Source organism: Ovis aries, chromosome 2 (assembly GCF_016772045.2).
Source record: "Ovis aries strain OAR_USU_Benz2616 breed Rambouillet chromosome 2, ARS-UI_Ramb_v3.0, whole genome shotgun sequence".
NCBI classification, from domain to species: domain Eukaryota; kingdom Metazoa; phylum Chordata; class Mammalia; order Artiodactyla; family Bovidae; genus Ovis; species Ovis aries.
In genome coordinates, this window is record NC_056055.1 from 52,044,327 (window position 1) to 52,066,375 (window position 22,049).

General features: G+C 39.9%; 1 protein-coding gene and 1 pseudogene across 1 annotated transcript in view; one reads left to right on the top strand and one right to left on the bottom strand.

Annotated features, from left to right (window-relative positions):
• Nucleotides 1–14,372, bottom strand: part of MELK (maternal embryonic leucine zipper kinase) — a 71,392-nt gene extending 57,020 nt beyond the window's left edge. Inside the window, exons 1-7 of the mRNA XM_027964414.3 lie at nt 14,216–14,372; nt 9,437–9,532; nt 7,790–7,875; nt 5,971–6,087; nt 4,948–5,091; nt 3,975–4,043; nt 2,169–2,261 (exon numbers count right to left, since the gene is read on the bottom strand). Of these exons, the coding sequence (XP_027820215.2) occupies nt 2,169–2,261; nt 3,975–4,043; nt 4,948–5,091; nt 5,971–6,087; nt 7,790–7,875; nt 9,437–9,494 (567 nt within the window). The 5' untranslated portion in view covers nt 9,495–9,532; nt 14,216–14,372. The remainder of the gene's footprint in view (nt 1–2,168; nt 2,262–3,974; nt 4,044–4,947; nt 5,092–5,970; nt 6,088–7,789; nt 7,876–9,436; nt 9,533–14,215) is intronic.
• Nucleotides 14,373–15,983: 1,611 nt separating this feature from the next.
• On the top strand, nt 15,984–16,615 carry LOC101106310 (large ribosomal subunit protein uL30-like; annotated as a pseudogene).
• Nucleotides 16,616–22,049: the final 5,434 nt, after the last annotated feature.

The window sequence follows — 22,049 nt, forward strand, 5'->3', positions numbered from 1 at the left end:
ATTAAAAATAGAACTACCATATGATCTAGCAATTCCACATTCGGGTATATATCCAAAAGAACTGAAAGCAAGGTCTCAAAGAGATATTTGTGTCTACCAGCATTATTCACAATAACCAAAAGATAAAAGTAACCCTAAATGTCCATGGATAAATGCATAAATAAAATATGGTGTATACATGTAATGGTATATTACTCAGACTTAAAAAGGAGGGAAATTCTGATACATGCTCCACAATATGGATGAACCTTGAAAATATTACACTAATAAAAGCAGTCACACAAAAAAACAAATACTGTATGAGTCCATAATACAAGGTACCTAGCCTAGTCAAACTGACCCAGATAGAAAGTAAAAGGATAGCTGCCAGGGGAGCAGGGAGTGGCTAATGGAGTTATTATTTAATAGATATAGTCTCAGTTTTGCAAGATTAAAAGAGCTCTGGAGATTGACTGCACAATAATATGAATGTACCTAACACTACTGAATTGTACATTTAAACGCAGTTCAAATAGGAACTGTATCCTTATAAATGGTAAGATGGCAAATATTATGTCATATGTATTTTACCACAATTGAAAGAAAAAAAAAAAAAAAGATCTACCATGATTCCAGGACTATGATAAATATTCAGTAAAAGTTTGGCCATTTCTTATGATGCCCCGAGAAGGCCACAATATCACCTCTGTGGTATTTCTGCCAAAAGTGCATAACCCAAAACTAATCAAACAAATTCAACTTGATGGCCATTTTATAAAATAACTGGCTTCCCCCAAAATTTCAAGGTCATGAAGATGAAGAAAGCCTACGGAAGTCTTTCAGATTAAAGAACAAAGAAATGCAACAGTGCAATGCATGATCCTGAATGGAATCCTGGACTGGAGGGAAAATATAGCTGCAAAAGACATGATTGGTACAATCAACACCATCTGAATATGAACTGTGGGTTAAATAAACTGTACCAATGTTAAACTCTCTGATTTTGATAACTAAAGTGAATTTATTTTGATAACTAAAAGAGACATCTTGGGAATTTCCCAGCAGTCCAGTGGTTAGGATTCAGCACTTTCACCACTGCGGCCCAAGTTCAATCAATCCCTGGTGAGTGAACTAAGATCATCCCACAAGCCACACAGCATGGCCCCCCCAAAAAAAATAATAAATAAGAGAGCCCTTCTTTTAGGAAATATATACATAGCATTTAATGATAAAGGGGTATGATGTCTCCAACTTACTCTCAATTGGTTCAAAACATAATTCACATGTATATAAACATAGAGAATACTAAAACAAATAGGGAAAAATGTAAACAGTTGTAAACTTGGCAAAATATATATAGAAGTTTCTCATTCCATATTTGTACCTATTCTGTAAGTCTGAGAATATATCCAAATAAAAGGTCACCAAAAACAAGTTAGTCCTCATCTTCTCATGTTACAAATTAAGTAAACTGGCATATCTCAAAGTTTCTCCCACATAACACCAGTTCCAAAAGATGCTCCACATAAAAAGTGGATTCTGTAGGCGCATGAAACTGAGACCAGCTGCTCTCTGTGATGGTCTCCTCCCAGAGGACATTGTACAGAACATATTAAGATTCAGAAACATCCTGAACTAATGGAAACTGTTCAACCCAGTATTTCCAGAGCTTTTGACAACTAAACCTTTTCCATTTTACAACAATATCAGCAAAATCGGTACTCCAAAGGGGCTAACTAGCATGCGGTAGCCAATAGTTAAGCGGCAATGCCCAGGGCTTTCTGAGCCTAGGCCTCTTACACAGGACTGCAGGCCTCGGATAGCTGGCTGTGGATAAAGTACAGCCAGCTATCCGAGGTCTTCTCTGTGCTAAACACCATCTCTGCAAACTAAGCCTATAATCCTGACCTCATACTCTACCTGGCTGGACTAATCAGTCTAAATTATGGCACCGTTAAACACAAAACACCAGAAATATATCTTTGTTTCACAACAATATTATGCATTATTATATTTATTGCAAGCTGTTCATTTCCCTTATTACTGTACATATCTCACTCTCTGACAACTCTTTGATTAACAAGTTTATTTCTTACCTCATTACATCCTCAACACACAGTGCCTGACTCACTGCAGATCACCAGTAAACATATATGGATCATATATTGAATTAATCACTGAACAATTACCTCTGATCCCAGATATGATTTGCCTTGTATTAATTCAGGTGCTGCATAAGCAAGACTCCCACAGCAGGTCTGCAGGTGATAATCCTTGTTACCCTGCCAGTAAGATAAAAATGAAACACTTATTAACTACAGCCCTTAAGAGAATTAAAACCCTGATACACATTCTTCCAATATAAGCAAAGAGATGCTAGATCAGAGTTACCGAAAATGATAAGAGACATTCTGCCGCCAACTCAATACTTGGCCCATGTGCGTGCATGCACGTGCGGCTTCCTCTTCTCTGGATTTCCAACACCACCAAGACCTGGCATGAAAAAAATCCTTCTCCCCTTAGCTCAGTCAAACTCGTACTTCCCTAGGCATCCATTTGCAGAATAATCAGTTTAGCATACATCCAAGCACCCAAGTCCTCCCACTCCCAAGTACTCAAGAAAAAAGGATTATTTCTCTGAAGGACCCTATCTCCAATAGCAAATCTTTACCAATATACAAGTGTCTCCTCCCCAAGAGGGAAGAGAGCAAACACTACACAAAACAAACCCTTGGGAGTCTGTTTCCTAGACTTGGTTATAACACAGATCATGACCTCAGCCTCCAGATCTGTTCAAATAAGGATCCTCTGGTCTCCCACAGAAATATGGAGACATAATGCAAATGATATCACCGCCTAACACTTCTACAGAGTTCCCCAAATGGCAAATGACTTATGAAATTATAAGATTTCATTTACAACTACAACAGCACACCCAGAAGTTAGCTCCTCAGCAGAAAGCTGAGGCCACCTTCTCCCAGTCAAGTCTTGCTTTGTGAGATGGAGTCTGTGTGGGTTGAATCCGTGGCAGCCATAAATAAAGGCTGCCAGAGTCTGTCACAAACATTCTCCACTGCCTCCTGTGATGAACATGACTTAAACCAGCTTAACGGCTCAAAGTAAGCTTTATCTTTATTGCTTGTCGATCAGAAAAACGCCTTCTTGCATTTGGTTCCCAGACACAAGACTCGACTGACAATCTCTGAAGAGCCAAGGGAAGGAGAGGAAAATCAGAAAAAATCAGACATTCAGCCAAAGGGGCAAAATCTGCCTCCCTTTGCACCCAGGTAGTTCTGATTGGGGCAGGAAATAATCATGGGACTCCAAGGGGCTGAGACAAGTCTGAAATTTCAACATTCTTAATGAGGGTAGACAGTTCATTTTAGAGACTGTAAGTACCATCATTAGAGGACTCAAGAGGAAGCCTCCAACAGCAGCCACACAGGAGAAAGTTCAAAGTCACCTCAAAGAGAAGATATTAACTATGGAGTGCAAATTAAGGAAATAATTCATGGTATAAGTTTTAAAGTACATATGGACTTTTTTCTTCTTCTTTTATAAGGAAAAGGGATTGTCTCTCAAAATGTAACTAATTGTCAGTTATATAACCATAAAAGAATAGATTTTCACTAGATTTCCTGAAATGCATATCTAAACAAAGAAAGGCATCATCTAACAGGAACATACTCCAACTGCAAACACATGGTCAATTCAGCATTCACACTGTGATGGCTTCCTGACACTTCAGTCCTGCAAATTCCCTCACAGCATACCCATGGGGTTTTCAGCAGGACCAACCCTGGACCTAGAGCAGTGGTTTTCAACCTTGGCTACATGTTAAAATCATCAAGAGAACTTATAAAAAGCATGAAATTAAGCATTTTTCTCAATGGATGCAACCAGGCTCACTAAATACTAAATGGAAGTTAGTGTAAGATAACAGGCAAGAGGTACACTGGCAAAGGAAATAAACTCATTTTTATCTCTGCACTTACCTTGGGTTTTGCACACAGACCAAAGTCAATCAGCTTTAATTTATGATATTCGTCAAACAACAAATTTTCCTGAAAAAAAAAATAATAAAGACATTTTCGTAACTATATAGTTTTCCTTATGTTACATCCCACCTCTAGCTATTCCTAAAAGCACTTTAAGGTTGGGTACAGAGTAAAAAAAATCAATTAAAAAAAAAAAAGAATGAAGTGACAAGAATAGAAGGAAAGAGAAGAGGAGAGGAATGTTGATAACTATTCTGCTTCCCCTCAAGGCACATTAGCATAAACCACTTTCTCCTTGGTACTCTGAGGTTCAACTACAAGCGAACATGATAGATGCCAAAGGCAAGTTTGAACAGAAAGAGTGAACTCAAATCAAAGAGTTGGATAAAAACAAAGAGAAAAGGACAGAAACTGCCATATCTTGTTAGGGCAATTCTAGATCTCAAACCCTAGTATCAAATTACATTGAAATTCATGTTCACCAGCATGCATATTAGTCAAAGCCTACACATTTAAGGGTATCAAAGTTTTATTCTGCCCTTGAAAAGCAGAGTCTGCCCATTTTATTGAACTATTCATTTCTGAAGCATAATGGAATTAAAATTAAAGGAAGATGATGTCAGGAAAAGAGTATCAAGAGGAAGATACTCAAAGACAATATTCTCAAAGAAAATACTCAAAACTCTTCTTTCCTAGGAATAAAACCTGAGGTTTATATTCTACAGCTAATTACAAAGACATTTATAATGTCACACAAAATTGACAAAGAAATAGAATGCCAATATTAAGTCCATCCAGAAGAGCCCAGCAGGAGTCAAAAGTCGAAAAGGAAAAAGAAAGATACATTAGGAATGGAACAAAAAAATATCAAAAGCCCAAATAAATTCTAAACAGAAAGAACATTTGGAATTTGAGTGATGACAGTCAGATGTCAAATTCTCAGGTGAGCATCTGTAATGCAGTCACTTACTGGTTTGAGGTCCCTGTGAGCATAGCCCTGGCTGTGCACATAAGCAACTGCAGACACTATCTGACGGAAGACAACGCGGGTCTCCTCCTCTGACAGGCGATCGTGGGAAATTATATAGTCAAACAGCTCTCCTCCAGGGCAATACTGCAAGAGCAGCAGAGTCACATAAATAGCATTATTACTTGCAAAAATCAGAGGAATTTAAAATAAAAAATCATACTTAACTCAGAGATGTTGTTAATTCGATTTCTAAGCAAAGGAATGAACTAATTTAGGTATGTTCAAAAATACACTCTCAGTATTCTAGCTTTTGGAATACTTTTGGTCTTGAGCTATTTTTTTAAATTAATTTATTTATTATTTTTTAGTTGCACTGGGTCTTTGTTGCTTCACGTGAGTTCTCTCCAGGAACAAATCCTAACCTATTCTGTCCACTAAAGCACACCATCACATGAGGAGGGTATTACAAAGGATATATTTACAATGTGTCTCCAATTTATTATACGTCTACTTCGTCTAAATTGTTACAGTTAGAACTTAAACAGGTAAGCCACTTAGCATTTAATCTTGCAAGTGAAATGAATTTAATACCTCTCTCATATAACTATCATAAAATGAAAGAGAATGGCCTGAATAAACGTTTGTGTCCCCAAAAAATTCCTATGTGGAAACTCTAAGCCCTGAAGATGGTGATTTTAGAAGGTGGAACCTTTGAGAGGTGATTAGGACATGAGGTCGGAGTCCTCGTGAATGAAATCAGTGCTCTCATAAAAGAGGCTCCAGAGAGATCCCTAGCCTTTTCTATCATGTAAGCACAAAGCAATAAGGTACCAGCTATGAACCAGAAAGAGGACCCTCACCCAACCATGCTGGTGCCTTGATCTTGGGATTCCCAGCCTCCAGAACTGTGAGAAATAAATTGCTGTTGTTCATAAGCTACTTAGTCTGTGATACTTATTACAGCAGCCCAAACAGACTAAGACAGTGACAAATAACTTAAGGTCTCTGCAACGTACTACTGACCTCGAGAACCATGAATATTTTGTTGGCTGTCTCTATCACATGGTAGAGTTGACATATATGCTGATGTCTCAGGTTCTTCAAGGCATCAATTTCTGTTTTGACCCGAGGCAAATCACTCTGTGACAAAACATTTTATTAAATGAGCAATAAACTTATTTGGAAAATATTCCAAGCTCCAATATCAACAACTCTAATACTAAGTAGCAAAAGCAGTCAATGGCCTCAAAACAATTTGCTCAATAATACAGAAATAGAGAAAAAAACTTTTCTCTGCGTACATTTTCAAAAGGCCCTGAGGGTTTTACAAAAGAAAAGTTCAATCTGAGGCAAGAGTACAACATGCCCCAAAAATAAAATAATCTCACTCCCTTTAGAAAGTTAGCATTCCAAACAAGGAAAATGACAGGAACACTATCCAGCGTGCATGTCTAGGCTACCACTTCAGTCTCTGCATTAAGAAGCATGATGAAACCGATGGCTGATCCATGTTAATGTTTGATAGAAACCAATGCAATACTGTAAAGCAATTATCCTTCAATCAAAAATAAATTTTTTAAAAAAGAAGCCTGCTGAGCTAAAAATTGGTGAATGTAGATAAAAGGTATTCACTATTTCAGTCTTCCAACTTTTCAAGGAGCTTGAAATTTTTCAAAATAAGAAGTTGGCTGAGAGGAGGATAACCAAGTTGAAAAAATTTTTAAGTTCATAGTAAAGATAAAAATCCAGATATCCATGTAGTAAACAAGTAATATTTTATTATAAAAAGGGACTCAGTCTAATGATCAGTGGTTTAAGATCCAATTAACTTAGGGCCATGCAACCTGATATTAGATCTTAACCCAGAAGTTGTAACTTTAACTATTCTGATATGATGATCTTTTTTTCTTCTTTTTTGGGGGGATGTGGGAATCTGATGACTAAAACCCTATAAGTAATCAAAATATTTTTAAAGTCCAAGAAGTAATTAAAATAAGCATAATAACAATAGGAAATACAAAAACCAGTTTAGAATTAATGAATTAATATCATCATAATGATGCTTTAGAATAAGTTTTGAGTACTAGTATGTTACATCTTATAATAACAATTCACATTTTATCTGCTATTAAGGTATTTGCTGGGTCAAGTAAATAAAGTACACTAAAGTTATAACAGAAGTTTAAATTGCTTAAGGGAATTCAATTAATCCATTTTGTAACCAATGTTTAAATGATCAGGAAAAATTATTCTTAATATCTTTTTATTAGTTTAATAAACATAATATTGAGCACTGAAAACAAAAATACTGAAGGAGAGCTGAATTATCAGTTGACAGGTTATTTAAAATAATTCTGATATAGATCACTTCGTGATTTTGGCATATATTTCAGAAGGAGTTCAGAGAATTGAGTGATACTACTGTAACACAACATTCTCTTCAACTTATTTATATATATTAATCAGCACTTACATCCTTAAAAATAAAACAACAAGTCATATTAAACTCTGCCAGGCTCCTCTATCCATGGAATTTTTCAGGCAAGAGTACTGGAGTGGGTTGCCATTTCCTTCTCCAGGGGATCTTCCCAACCCAGGGATTGAACTTGCATCTCCTGGGTCTTCTGCAGATAAAGAATCTGCCTGCCAATATTCGTTATCTGAGATATTCTTTCTCTCAGTGGAGCCACCAGGGAAGCCCTTTTCAAACCACAGATTTATACATAACTGGCTGTGGAAATGTTATTTTAATAAAAGAGCAATAACTAGAACATTAGAGAAAATTCAGGTTGTAATTCACAAAACTGATCTATAAATATTTTTAAAATAATGTTAAACTTACCCCTAGCGCATTTTTATCCATGATTTTTATAGCTACCATTTCTCCAGTGAGGATATGGCACGCAAGTTTGACCTTTGCAAAGCCACCTAAGTATAGGAAAATGTATTATGAAGAGATAAGCACACTAACTTAAATATCATCAGCAGAGCAAACTGAGAACTCAAGCACAAATACCTTTCCAAGTACTTTATAAAGCTCTCTTGAGCTATATTTTCCTGAACTTTGTGATCCTTTTTTTCATATTGCTTCCAAAGCATTAGCCATGATCCTAACCTCTCCTTATCCAATGACTGGCTAAAGATTCCCTTTTGCCATTATAGGATATCTTTAATTTTGCAATTAGGAAGTAGAAATTCATTTTATAATTCTTTAGAAATTTGTTTTATAATTAATGTTGCAATTAAACCTTTTAATTGACATTGTCAAAAGACAACATAAAGTTGCAGACACAAAAGACAAATAATACGAAACTTCCATTCAATTTTAAAACTGAAAAAATAAGCAATTATGTTTCAAAATTGGCTCAAAAGCTGGGTAAATATCTACATTCAGGTATCTGAAAGAAACAAACTTAGTACCTCTAAAAAGAAGTTCCCAAAAGTCCCTCCCATGGTATTCCCCATCTCAGTAAATGGCAAACTCATCTTCCCAGGTCAGGTCAAAAGCCTGGAGGCCATCTCTAGCCCTTCCCTTTTGTCTTACACCCCATACCCAACCCATCAACATAGCCCACTGGCTCTGTCTTCAAAAATTTTATCAATGTTTATCTTGGGGGAAAGGAGACAGGCACTGAATGGAAACGTTCTATGTCCTGATCTGAACATATGGGCATATGTGAGCCAAAACGCCACCAAATGTATTACACTTTGCTTATTTTACTATGTATTATGCCGCAATAAACTATATTTATATATACATATATGTGTGCCTGTATACAGAAGCCCACCGCCTTCTATACACAGAATTCCACTACCTTCAGTTCTATCACCATCCATGTCACCATCATCTCCAGTACCACTCACATGAAGTATTGCAGTGACTTCCTAACATCTGTCTGCTTCTGCCTTTGCCCTCTCCCAGCCATTGTTTTCACAATCAAGTAGCCAGAGTGACCCTTAAAAGCAAAAGGTCAGATCACTCCTTGGCTCAAAACTCTCAAGTGACTTTTATCCTTAATAAAATGAACTATACGACCTTTCCTACAACTCACCTCTCTCTTGCTCCACTTTTTCTTACTAAAATAAGTTCAAAAAATTTTAAACTATATAAGTTAGGCTAAAAACCTCATGGTTTGGCAGAAACCAACCCAATATTGTAAAGCAATTATCCTTCAACTAAAACTAAGTAAATTTTTTTTTTTCATTTTTAGAGTCTTCACTGATTTTTTTATAATATTGCTTCTTTTTTTTTTTATTGAAGGATAATTGTTTTACAGAATTTTGTTGTTTGCTGGAGAGGGTGTGGAGAAAAAGAAACACTCCTGCACTGTTGGTGGGAATGTAAATTGATACAGCCACTATAGAAGATGGTATGGAGATTCCTTAAAAATAAGTAAATTCTAAAAAAAGTAAAAATAGCTCATGGCTGCCCCCATTTCACTCTACTGTCAAATGGATGACCTATTCTCTTCAGGAAAAAATTAATTACCTGTCCCAATAGTTTCATATAATTCATAGTATTTGAGAAGTTCATCATAATCTTTCATAGTCCTCCTGGAAGTTTACTCAAAACTATAAAAAGAACCTGTAAGACAAAAACAGTACACAATCAAAAAGGAAACTACGAAGAGATTATCTCCTTCGCTCTTTTAACTACAAATATAAATAAGTCTCACGCATATAAATCATATTGAGGAAACTGATTAGCCGTAGGAAAAAACAAAACAAGATTCCTCTCACTCCATACATAAAAATCAATTCCAGATCAAATAAAGAAAATATGAAAGGTACATCTTTGAAAACTTTTAATAGAACACTGTTATTTCAGGATAGAAAAGGGTCCTTTAAATAGACAAAGAAACCATTAATCATAAAAATAATCAGACTGAGATGTTCACATCAAAACTTGAACAACGTTTCCCACAGGGCCTGTCCATAACCATGTAAGGAATGTTTCTATGTGAAGCAGTTAAAATTATCTTCTTTTAACATTAATTTTTATTTATTTATTTGGCTGCTCTGGGTCTTAGTTGCTTGCAGGATTTTAAGTTGTTGCAGCATGCCAATCCTCAGTTGCAGCATGTGGGATCTAGTTTCCTGACCAGGGATCAAACCCAGGTCCCCTGCACTGGTAGCAAAGTCTTAACCACTGGACCACCAGCAAAGTTCCTGAAGCAGTTAAAATGATAATGTTCTTTTATTTGACAGACTGCTGTTTTCTCACCAATGACACCCTTAGCGCTACCTCATTGCTCCCACTTCTTCCTCAGATAGACAAAAGCTGAAATGCTCCTGCTCTTTGATAGAATCCATTCCAAAAGTGGTCCTCATTTCCCCAGCACAAGCTCAAACCATATAAGCCTCTTTCAATTCACTCTTATTGAGATGCCCAAGATCCTAGGGAGCAGGGTTACTCTTGCTGCAGCAAGCTAAGGACACCTAATGTTTTTAAATTACAGATGTGTTCCTAATGGTTTGTGGTTCATAAAGTTAGTTAGCTAAGTCACTCAGTCATGCCCAACTCTTTGCGACCCTGTGGACTGGAGTGGGTTGCCATTTCCTTCTCCAGGGGATCTTCCCGACCCAGGGATCAAACCCAGGTCTCCCGCATTGCAGGCAGACACTTCAACCTCTGAGCCACCAGGGAAGCCTACTTCTATCCATTTCCCTTGTTTTCTATAGAACCGGTCTAATTGTAAAACAGTATTATACTTAAGAAACCCTCCAACCAGCCACCGTTCGCCATCTTCCAATGGATACCATGGCCATGCAGTATCACATAGGAAGACCATGTGTGTCTTCTTTAAGCCCTGGGGATCAAATCTATCCCAGTTTTTCAGGGTACAGTTCAAAGGGGTGAGGCTGGAATTGTTAGCTCCCATCTTGTCCTGAAGAATCCCGGACGAGCCCCCAAGATCAAAGGTTGCTGCTGAACCATGCAAAGACGCCGGGATTCTTGGCCTCCGGAGGAGAAGAATTCAATCCGGGGCCAGAGACGAGGCTTGATCACTCAGAGCTTTTGTGTAATAAAATTTTATTAAAGTATAAAGGAGATAGAGAAAGCTTCTGACATAGACATCAGAAGGGGGTAGAAAAAGTACCATGAGTCATTTTACTTGGAGATAAAAGGTAGGTTATTTAGCAAGTAAAAAGCCTTCAAAAATTTGGTCAGTGAAATGAACCCTAGAGCAGAAGTTTTCGAGGGAAAAATATCAAAACTCAAGAAAACAATCAGCTTAAAAAATGGTTTTAGTAGCAATGTCAAAGTTGAAATAGCAAGAAAGATAAAGATAATGGAAAAAAGACCAAGATCCAATAAACAATATTAGTCATTTTCTAGAAAGAACTGGAGAAAGCAATGGCACCCCACTCCAGTACTCTTGCCTGGAAAATCCCAGGGACGGAGGAGCCTGGTGGGCTGCAGTCCATGGAGTCACTAAGAGTCGGACACAACTGAGCAATGTCACTTTCACTTTTCACTTTCTTGCATTGGAGAAGGAAATGGGGAGCCTGGTGGGCTGCCGTCTATGGGGTCACAGAGTCAGACATGACTGAAGTGACTTAGCAGCAGCAGCAGGAAGAACTGGCATAGGACCAACTTAATAAGCAGCTGAATCTAGCTGAATCTGCACGAATAGCGTAGGCAAACAAAAGAAGGAAAGTCAGGTCCTGACGCTAATAGAAAGCTGGTGACATAAAATGAAATATTTCTGCTTCCATTTGAGTGGTAAAAGTTGTTCTAGGCAAGGAGACAGTACAGAAGACATATTTATTCTTCCTGGGCACCTGAGATACAGGATGAGAAATATCCTTAACAGCAGTACTAATTTAGAAACCTTTTAAACAGAATTTGTCACTGGAGCAAATTGGGAATAAAGTGGAACCACACTCCCAAAGACAGGAATTACAGGACTAAGAATTTTTTAAACAGGTAAAAACAGCAGTAAAATATAGAGGTCAATACAAGGCTAAGAAATCTTTGGGATCCTAATGAGGGAGAAGAGAGTGAGCAGGATATTGGAAATGGAGGGATATCAGGCTATAAATCTGTTCAGAAAGTTGTCTGATATAAAAGTAGGCTAACACATTCCTTAGAGAGCAGAGCCCCAACTAATGCAATATTGGGGTATTCAGAACACAGGGATTAAAGAGGAAACACAAACAGACATTATGAAGCTTAAAAACCATGAAATGGAAAAAAGTTCCCCAGTGGCCTAGTGGTAAGGATTCCAGCCTTTCACTGCTGTGGTCCAGGTTCAATCTCTGATGGGCAACTGAGATCCTGCAAGCCGCGTGGCACAGCCAAAAAACAGACTAATAAAAGACCATGAGATGAAAATAGACAAAGGAAAAGAAACAGGTCTTAGGAAATATAAGACTCTAATTGCCACCATGCACATGCCTAAATTCCATACCAAAGACTGGGCTATTTTAAATTGCCACACTCAGAAAAATAAAGCAATTGGTATGATGTTGGAATTTATTTTCCCAGATAAGGGATATAAGAGCATCTTAATCACTGTCTTGACGGATTTTTCCCAAATGAGTTTTGAACTTTCAGGCTATGACCTCCAGTCAACTAGCAGAGATCAACCTGTATCAGTGAAGACTGAATCACATACCTCCCCTTTTTTTCTTCCTTCCGTTTTCTTATCTACTCCCTTACCTCTGATCATACCACGTCTTCAGAGAAGTAAAACTAATGTGGGCCTAAATTATATCTATTTAATCCAGGTAACATTATTTTTGCTACTGTATAAGAAAACTAGTGTTTATACTGCAAACTGCTATAATGATAGCAGATTTTACTTGGCTTGTGGAAGTACAATTGGTTCTAAATATTGTTAAGTCTCCTCTCTGTTTATCCTCTAGAGTCTGGAAATATAGAATAAGGACATGCGACTGGAGTTATTCAGCTGCTGCTAAAGGAGGTATATGATTAGTCAAATGTGGAAGGGAACCTCCCATCTGTGGATAAAGAAGAAGGAAACTAGACCCCAATCAGACACCTGATAGTCCTTCTGAATGTGACTAAATAGAACTGGGGCTGTATCAAATTGTGGTCCTGAAACAAGGAATTTCTTAGATAGTGGGAGGAAGTTTATCAGTAAATTTTATAGGATAGCAACAAATTGGGGGCATTTTCTTACCAACATAGTCTTCTTTGGGCTATGCTATTTCCTGCTGTGTAGTACATTTACGTTATCTAGTGACCTTGGTAAGACACTGATGCTGACGATATTTCAAATGAGAAGCAGAATACAGAATGTCTTACAATGTGACCTTCTAATACATTTAATTAACATCCAGTTCTGCTCCCTTGTAGAGGCTTCTGGGAGTACCAACAGAGAAACATTCATTCCCAAAGGCAGTAAGAGATTGATCTGATCATCTCCTTGATCCACAGTAGATATACTGAAAGGATAGATCCACTGGTGAGACAAGCCCATGAAGGTGCAGTGAGGGCGTTTCTGATTTATCCCACAGAGCACAGAAATAGAAACCAAGATATGAACAAAAAAGTGAGGAACTAGTGTTCCTCACTAGAGACTAGTTCTCTACGCAAAACTCCAAGCACCTGTGATGCTGCCCTGCCTTCCCCCTTTCCCTTTCCATTACCAGAGAGAAGCAGCAGTGGTGACGCTCAATAGTGACTCATCCTAGGAATGAGAGGCCCCATCACTCCCCTGGGGCGCCCTCCGTTGGAAGTCTCCCTTTCCCTCCTGGTCTTTCGGTGAGGGCCACTACTTTTACTGCTATAGCATTCGGTGTGTGTACACCCCTTTTAGTTTAAGTCTCTTAAGCCACTACTTGGGGAAAGTGAAGGAAGAGGAAGCCTTTGGACTCTGAAAGAGGAGTGATAAGACATAACACGTTTCCTTTTTCACTGAACTGCCCCAAGAAATTGAGTTGTACGAACAGAAACAACTTGAAATCCTTCTTTGAATGTCTTTCCCGGAGACCGTCAAGGTCGTGCAAACGCGGAACGGGAATTCACATTTATCCCAGCCTCCTAGGGGGCAAGCGCTTCCACTGCACACCTCATCGATAACCCGGAGGCGGGTACGATCACTCTCCCCACTTACAGCGGAGAAAAACGGGGGTCAGAAAGGCTAATATCTCATCCAGGGAACCGAACTCGTAAGGCGGGGCCTCCAGGAAGTTCCTCAAAACGCCAGTGAGCCAGCAGCACACTGGGCTCAAGCCGCTGTCCCCCGCGCTGCGCACGGCCGACACCTCGGCCCTCACCCACGCGGGACAGACTGACCTGAGGGCGGAGGGCTGGGAGGGACTGAACCAGGCAGAAAGACAGACGCACTGGACTGCAATCCCGAAGAAAGCGACGAGTGCAGAAAGTTCCTAAGTAACTTTGGGATGGTCAGGTTCTGGCCGCTTCCGCCCGCCAAGGGAATCAAACCTCGCGCGCCGGAAGGGGCGGGGGTGCGGCGGGGGCGGGGCTCATCGGGGAGGGTGCGGTCCCTGCGAGGAGGGGATGGGGTCGCTCGCCGGCCGAGAGGGGACTTCAAGTCTCGGTAGTTAACCTGGAGTGTGACTCGGGGCACGGAAAGATTTGCCTGGTGGCGTGGACGTACAGAGTTTCCACATACTTCTTAAGTTCTCTTTCCTAAAATTAATCTGCTGAGACGTCACTAGTAGTGAAGGTTCTCATTTTCTCTTGCCTTATGGCCCTTCTGTCATCCAGCGGAAAAAACAAGTATACCTCTGCCCTCTCCACATCTAAAACTGTGTTGTCCGGAGGAATGAAATCCCCAGGAGCCATTAGATAACTCAAGGTACCAGAAACACCAACCTAGCATCACTGTAAAGTCCTAATACGTTTTACCGTTTGGTCGTTATTTATGTGACTTTCACCCGATGTATGAATTACAATTGTAATGATAACTCGATCCTGACGTAAAAAAAAAAAAAATTATAGCAAGAGGAAAGAAAAAGTATTAAGTATAAATTTATACACGTGTTTTTAGGGCCTTCCCTGGTGGCTCAGACAGTAAAGAATCCGTCTGCAATGCGGGAGATCCCTGGGTTGGAAAGATCCCCTGGAGGAGAGTATGGCAACCCACTCCAGTATTCTTGCTTGCCAAATCCCATGGACAGAGGAGCCTGGTGGGCTGCAGTCCACAGGGTCACAGAGTCGGACACGGAGCAACTAACAGCACAGCATATTACAGTAAAAGATTTTCAAGCAAAAAAAAAAATACACTAAGATAACATGTGTGGAATTGAAATATGAGTTAAAGGGAAAAAAGGGAAAATAAGCAAGTTAAAAAAGAAATCACATATTTTATTTTTTTTAATAGTAGGTATCAAATCATCTGGTATTTCTAATCTTGGATATCTTCAAAGGAGTTATTGCTTCACTTTCTGAGGTTTACAGTGAACAGCTGTTCTAAAATACATAAATACAATTAATCCAAAAATTAAAATTTTTGTGGACTATGCAAAATCATGAGGAGAGCATGAGCTTTTCGGTGTTTGCAGCATTATGACAATACAGTTGAAACCTAAAGGGCTAGGTTTTAAAGATGACACAGCTCTAAAAAGTTTGGAAGCCTTGTAAAGGTAGCTTTATGCAACTTTCGCCAGGAGTTAGGGTTAGCAAGATCGCAGCGATTTAGCGCTGCTAAGAAGGTACAGACGGTCCTGGTCATCCAGCCAAGAGCCAGAACAGACGTTTCTATGGTCCAATAAACATAGAGCAATGGCAACCCACTCCAGTACTCCTGCCTGGAAAATCCACGGACGGAGGAGCCTGGTAGGCTGCAGTCCATGGGGTCGCTAAGAGTCGGACACGACTGAGCGACTTCACTTTCACTTTCATACATTGGAGAAGGAAATGGCAACCCACTCCAGTGTTCTTGCCTGGAGAATCCCAGGGACGGGGCAGCCTGGTGGGCTGCTGTCTATGGGGTCGCACAGAGTCAGACGCGACTGAAGCGACTTAGCAGCAGCAGCAAACATAGAGCGGTTCCTTGCTTCCCCACCTGCGCATGAGCAGTAGTCGCAGACTCGGAAAGATGGCAGAAGAGAAGCTAAGAGAGAAGATCCCTTTGGTTCTAGAAAACCTCCTGAAAACGTGGAAGTTTTATCAGGTCCTCAGAGTTATCCAGGCAAAGCTTCTGCAAAAGAAGGAACAGAGGAATGGGAAAGAGGTCAAGTTTTAGCGACTGAAATGGTTCCTCCATGATTCCTGGCCGAAGCTGTGTGACAGGGTGCACCGACCACAGACACCTTAAAGTGAAACCTCTTGGCTTGAAAGTGCCACGTAAACATTCTTTGGCCTTTGTTGTAGTCATCTAGAGGATTAATGGGGTGAGTTTACTGGTGGAGTGGACCATTGCAAGACAGCCTGAATGAGATTTTCAGTGATGTCTTTGTGAAAGTAACCCCTCAAACCATAAAAACTCTTCCTATTGTGGAACCTCATGTGACCTGCTGCTGCTGCTAAGTCGCTTCAGTAGTGTCCGACTCCTAGCGACCCCATGGACTGCAGCCTACCAGGCTCCTCTGTCCATGGGATTTGCCAGGCAAGAGTACTGGAGTGAGTTGCCATTGCCATGTAACCTGGGGATTTCCAAATCTGAAGTCTGTTCGGAAACTCATCTGTGGAAGTGAATGCATCAGTCAGCTGAACCAGCAGCTGAACTAAACCCAGAATATCTGAAAGCACAGTGCATTTGGAAGCATGTGTTTTTGTTTTCTGAAATTGTTACCCAATATCTTCAGAGTTTATTTTCTCCTCTTATCTTCAGAAACTGGAGAGGGAAAGTTCAGGTAAAAGATGGTGATATTGGCACCCCAGTTCCAAGGAAAAATTCCTGTGTGTTTTCTGAGTTGGTCACTTTCCACCTCTGAGACCAGCCAAAGACTCATGCCATGGAGGAGGGATCCTTTGTCGCATCTTCTATCCTGGGGTTAATGAATGAATACCCAAGCATGAATACAAGACAGCAGTGGACCAACCCCAGGGGGCATACTTGAACCTATTAAGAATGCCATGGTAGATTACTGAGTCCCTGTGCCATCTATGACTCAGGGAAATGCCCATCGTTTAGTTCTGCTGGGCTTCAAGATGGAATTTTCTGGTTTTCCTGATGGTTTCTTAAAACCCAAGTCAGGAAAGAGTGAGTCATTTTCTTGGTTTGGCATGGATGAAATTAGCACCATTTCGTCTTTCAGGCCCCAGTCAAGCAGCACAATTGGACCCTTTCCTTATATATTCTAGAATCCATAAGTATTGCCCTCTACCCTGCAGGTAGACCAACACTCGTGGAGATGTTAGACCTAAAAAGAGGGTCTGATGGTGCTTGTGTTTGTCACTGGTGTCCATCCCTAAATGGGCCTTGCCTCTGCTCCTGTCACGCAGTTGCTTCCACTTGCCATCTGAGTAGGTGGCGAGGCTGTGCCAGGCCAAGCTTAATAGCTAAAAACATGCTTAACTACTGTGTCCCCTGGTCCTTGAAGATTAGCTCTGCTGCAGTTTGGGTTCATGGAGTGCTCAAACGTGTTAGTCATAAGTCATACTGCTAGCTACCTGACAGGTCAATAAATAGAGAGATGAGTCGTTGGGACAAGGAATGGGGACTTTATTTAGCAAGCCAATAATCCAAGAAGATGGTGAGCTTGTACCCAAAAAAAAAAAAAAAACTGTCTTGCCTGAGTTAAAATTCAGGTTTCTTTTATACTGATAGGCAAGGGAGTAAAGTCAAGTATTTTTGGGTTCCCATCAGCCTCCAGAGGGGCTGTGTTAGTTGTTCACAGGTGGGCCTGGTCAGCAAACAAAGGTTTCTTAGCTTAATGCTCATTACCTGGGAGCAGATTCCCAGACATGGGCCATTATGTATAATTTAAGTTTATAGGCAACATCCCTTTAGTGACGAACTTATAATAGAATACAAAATGTTCTTCCCTGTTACACACATCGCTGTGAGATTGAGTTGGAGGTAATAACAGTGCTTTAAAATGTGTCCGATTATGAGGTAATTATGTTGGTTGCCCCAAGAGTTAACCTGCCAGGATTACATGTTATAGATGTTACTCTTATACTGTGAAGCATTGTGAAATCAGATTACTTTAAAAATGATGTATCAAAAAGTCATAGGGAAAGAGCAGTTGCGAGTGTGGAAGTCCAGGGTTTATATCCTGGATCTTATACTAAATATGAGAATGTTCCCATTCTTACCTGTAAAATGGGGTTAATATAGTCTAGCCTGCGTCACATGGTTACGAGTACTAAGGGAAATAACCATTTTTAACTTAAAATTCTATATAAGTAAAGGAGGTTATAATTAAAAGTATGGTGTGAGAAATTAGATATCTACTTAAAAGTTTTTCAAAATCATGTTGAGTGTGCATATTCAAAAGCATTTGAGTGTTGCTGAATTAAGGAGAGTAATTATGCTGCAAGAGGAAAGGGTTCAGTGCAGGGAGGCAGGGCCTGAGCTGTGGGACCTGGCCTGAAAGAAGTGCCTGCCCCTCTGTCAACCTGTTTCCTCAAGTGGACAGTAAGGAGATTGGATATGATTTTCTGCTCCCTGTTTCTTGAGCCACTAAATGGGTGGGTCAGGCTGTTTGGAGTATAACATCTCTACCAATAATAACACCATTAGCAGCAATAATAAAACCCTCTACAATTTTTTGAATGATTAATATGCATTTATATGCATCATCTCTATAACCAAGTGTCTGTCCCTCCCACATAGGGTAATTCACGGTGTTCATTCTATAATCAGTCACCAGAGTCTACCCTATGCGTCACCCTGTACAGGGCAATGCCTGAGGAAAGAAGAAAAGAGAGATGGCTTCTGCACAAGGAAGCTCAAACGCAGAATCGCCAGATCCATAGAGCAACCAACTCTAACAAAGGACCAGACAGAAACACTATTAATACAAGTGCACTCATTCGTGCTGGTTCAAACTCAAAATGGGGAGCAATTATTTCTAACCAAGGGACTGAAATATTTTGTACTGGAGTTAGGCCTTGGGGAAAAAAATAGACAATTTTGATGAGGGAAGAGCATTCCCCAGATGGGGAATTCTATGTGCAGAAGCACAGAGGCAAGAAAACAGAAGTCTCCTGGGAGAAAGTTATGTTGGATGGAGTACAGGAAATGGGTGTGGCAGGAGAGGAAGAGCCAGTAATCAGGGAACTCTTGGTGAAGGGCCAGCCTTGTGTGCTATGCTTGAGTAGGGAGGGGTGCTAACCAGGAAAGAGAGATGAGCAGTTGTGCATTTCAGAGAAAGCCCAGGCAACCACTCTGCCCACATAAGAGTATCTGTAAGGCACGGCAAGAGCTGTGCTTCCCTGGTGGTGGAATGAATGCTTGAATGTCAGCACCATTTGTGGCTGAGTCATCAGTGGGGACGGGAAGCAAAGATCCATTCATTACAGTGCTGTTTCTCTCCTGAAGCGGTTGAGGTTAGCACACCTCAGGCTACAAATCATGCCTTGATTCTTATATCCAATCCAAGAGAAAATGGGAAACCACACAAAATTCAGTTTGGGGCCATTGTTCTGCTGGAAGAGGAGGTAGCTCCAAAAAACCTATTAAAAATTCAGGAATTTGAATGTGAAAACTACTTCGGGAGTTTGTTAAATTTCCTAATTTTGATAAATTGTAGGTGTGTATGAGAATGTCTTTGTTCATAGGAAAGCATGGTGGGAAGATGATAGTGGTGATAGGACAAAAGGTAGAATTAGTGAATCTGGGGAAAGGGTGTATGGGAATTCCTTGCTTTGTTCTATTCTTGCAACTCTCTAGTAACTTTGACATTATTTCAAAATTAAAAGTAACCCCAAAATGTCAACAATGTTTCTTTTTTTTCTTATTGTATATTTATTTATTCGGCTGCACCAGGTCCTAGTGGCAGCACTCCAGATCTTCAACCTTCATCGGCAGCATGCAGGCCCTTTTTTTTTTCCCATGTAGGATCTTTAGTCACAGCATGCAAACTCTTAGTTGCAGCATATAGGATCTGGTTTCCTGACCAAGGATCAAACCTGGGCCCCCTCTGCATTGGCAGCACAGGGTCTTAGCCACTGGACCACCAGGAAAATCCCAGGAATATGTTTCTTAATTCTGTGTATCCCTTAGCACTTACCACAGGGTCTTAAAATTACTGTAATTAAAAATGTTTTATCACTTTCTTTTAATATTAAAAAAGATTTAATGTATATATTTATTGATTGATTTGGCTGCATTGGGTCTCCATTGCTGCACACAGGCTTTCTCTAGTTGTGGCAAGTGGGAGTTACTCTTCTTTGTGGTGCTCCAGCTTCTCAACGGAGTGGCTTCTCCTGTAGAACCCGAGCTCTACGGCACAGGCTTCAGTAGCTATGGCGCATGGGCTTAGTTGCTTTGCGGCATGTGGGATCTTCCTGGACCAGGGATCGAACTTGTGTCCCCTGCATTAGCAGGTGAATTCTTAACCACTGGACTGGGCTACCAAGGAACTCCCTACAATGTTTTTAGCTCTTGAATTCCATTCTCTGCTAGACAGTGTACTATAGGTTGTATATACATTATTTCCAATCCTGCAGAATTAGGTATTCTTATTCCCATTTTACAAATGAGGACACTAAGGTTCAAGAAGTTTAGATATCTGATAAGAATGAGTCAGGAATCCAAAGCCCAGGATTTTTCGGCTATAATTCTCAGTTAATTTTTGCTGAATGAAATTTGAGAGAAGTTTGAACAATTTCAGGTACCATACAAATACAGGAGACTTTATGAATTACTGAGAATGATAATGAACTCTCTGACCTAAAGAGCACCTTCATCAATAGGCAAAGGCTAAGTATTAATGGGATACTACATAACCAGTTTTTCAAAAGAATTAGGTAGGTATATTGCAGCCCACTCCAGTTTTCTTGCCTGGAGAATCCCAGGGGAGCCTGGTGGGCTGCCATCCATGGGGTCGCACAGAGTCTGACACGACTGATGCAACTTAGCAGCAGCAGTAGAAGCGTTGCCATTAGGGTCACTAGATAAAATCGCAACATACTGGAGACATATTTACACTTTAAAAAATCCATTATTTATCCAGAATTCAAATTTAATTGAGCATTTTGTATTTTTATTTGCTCTATCTGGCAACCCTAAATGCCAAGAAATGATGTCTGTTTTTTAAGTAAACAAAACAAGCTGCTTACTTAAACAAATTGTACAGTGCCATTTGTGTTTAGAGACATGTGTAAGTATAGGAAAATGTCTGGAAGGATATACATTATAGTGTTAATGTTCTCTCCAGAAAACAAACTTAGTTTTTCTTTCCATACTACTATATTGAGGCTTACTATATTGCATGTATTTTAATTGAAATCTTTATTGAGATAATTGTAGATTCATATGCAGTAGTAAGAAATAATGCAGAGTTCTTCTTGTATGCTTTGCTCCATTTCTCTCTAAATTGGAAAAAAATCCCTCTTTTTTTTAGACTGCTACTTCTTCTGAACACTTTTGACACCTATTGAGTATCTACAATTCAATTCCATTCTGACACTCTCTACGTGAAATTAGAATTAGCATAAGAGCTTAGTCCCATAAAACTGGTCCCACTTCAGATGCCAGTCCAGAGTTGAGGCCTCCTGTATTTCTGACCAAACAGTTGTAAAGGAGGGGTTCCCATGACCCCTTTCTTGAGTTAGATAATCTGATAAAGCAGCTAGCAGAACTCAGAAAAATAGTTTATCTACTACATTACTGACTTATTATTAAAGGATACAACTCAGGAACAGCCGAACAGAAGACATACATGGAGCAAGATGTGTGGGAAGAGGCACGGAGCTTCCATGCCCCCTCTAGGACCATCAGCCTCCTGGCACCTTGATGTGTTCAGCAGCTTCTGTGAATGCTTCAGCTAGGGCTTTTGATAGAGGCTTTTCTATGTAGACATGATTGATTAAATTATTGACCACTAATGATTAGCCCAACCTCCAGCTTCTCGTCCCCTCCCTGGGTGTTAGGAGAGTGGGTCTCAAACTTCCAACCCTCTAATCATGCGGTTGATTTTCCAAGTGGAAACCAGTCCCCTATCCTTAAGAGCTTTTTAGGTGCCTCCACCCACAAGTCATCTCATTAACA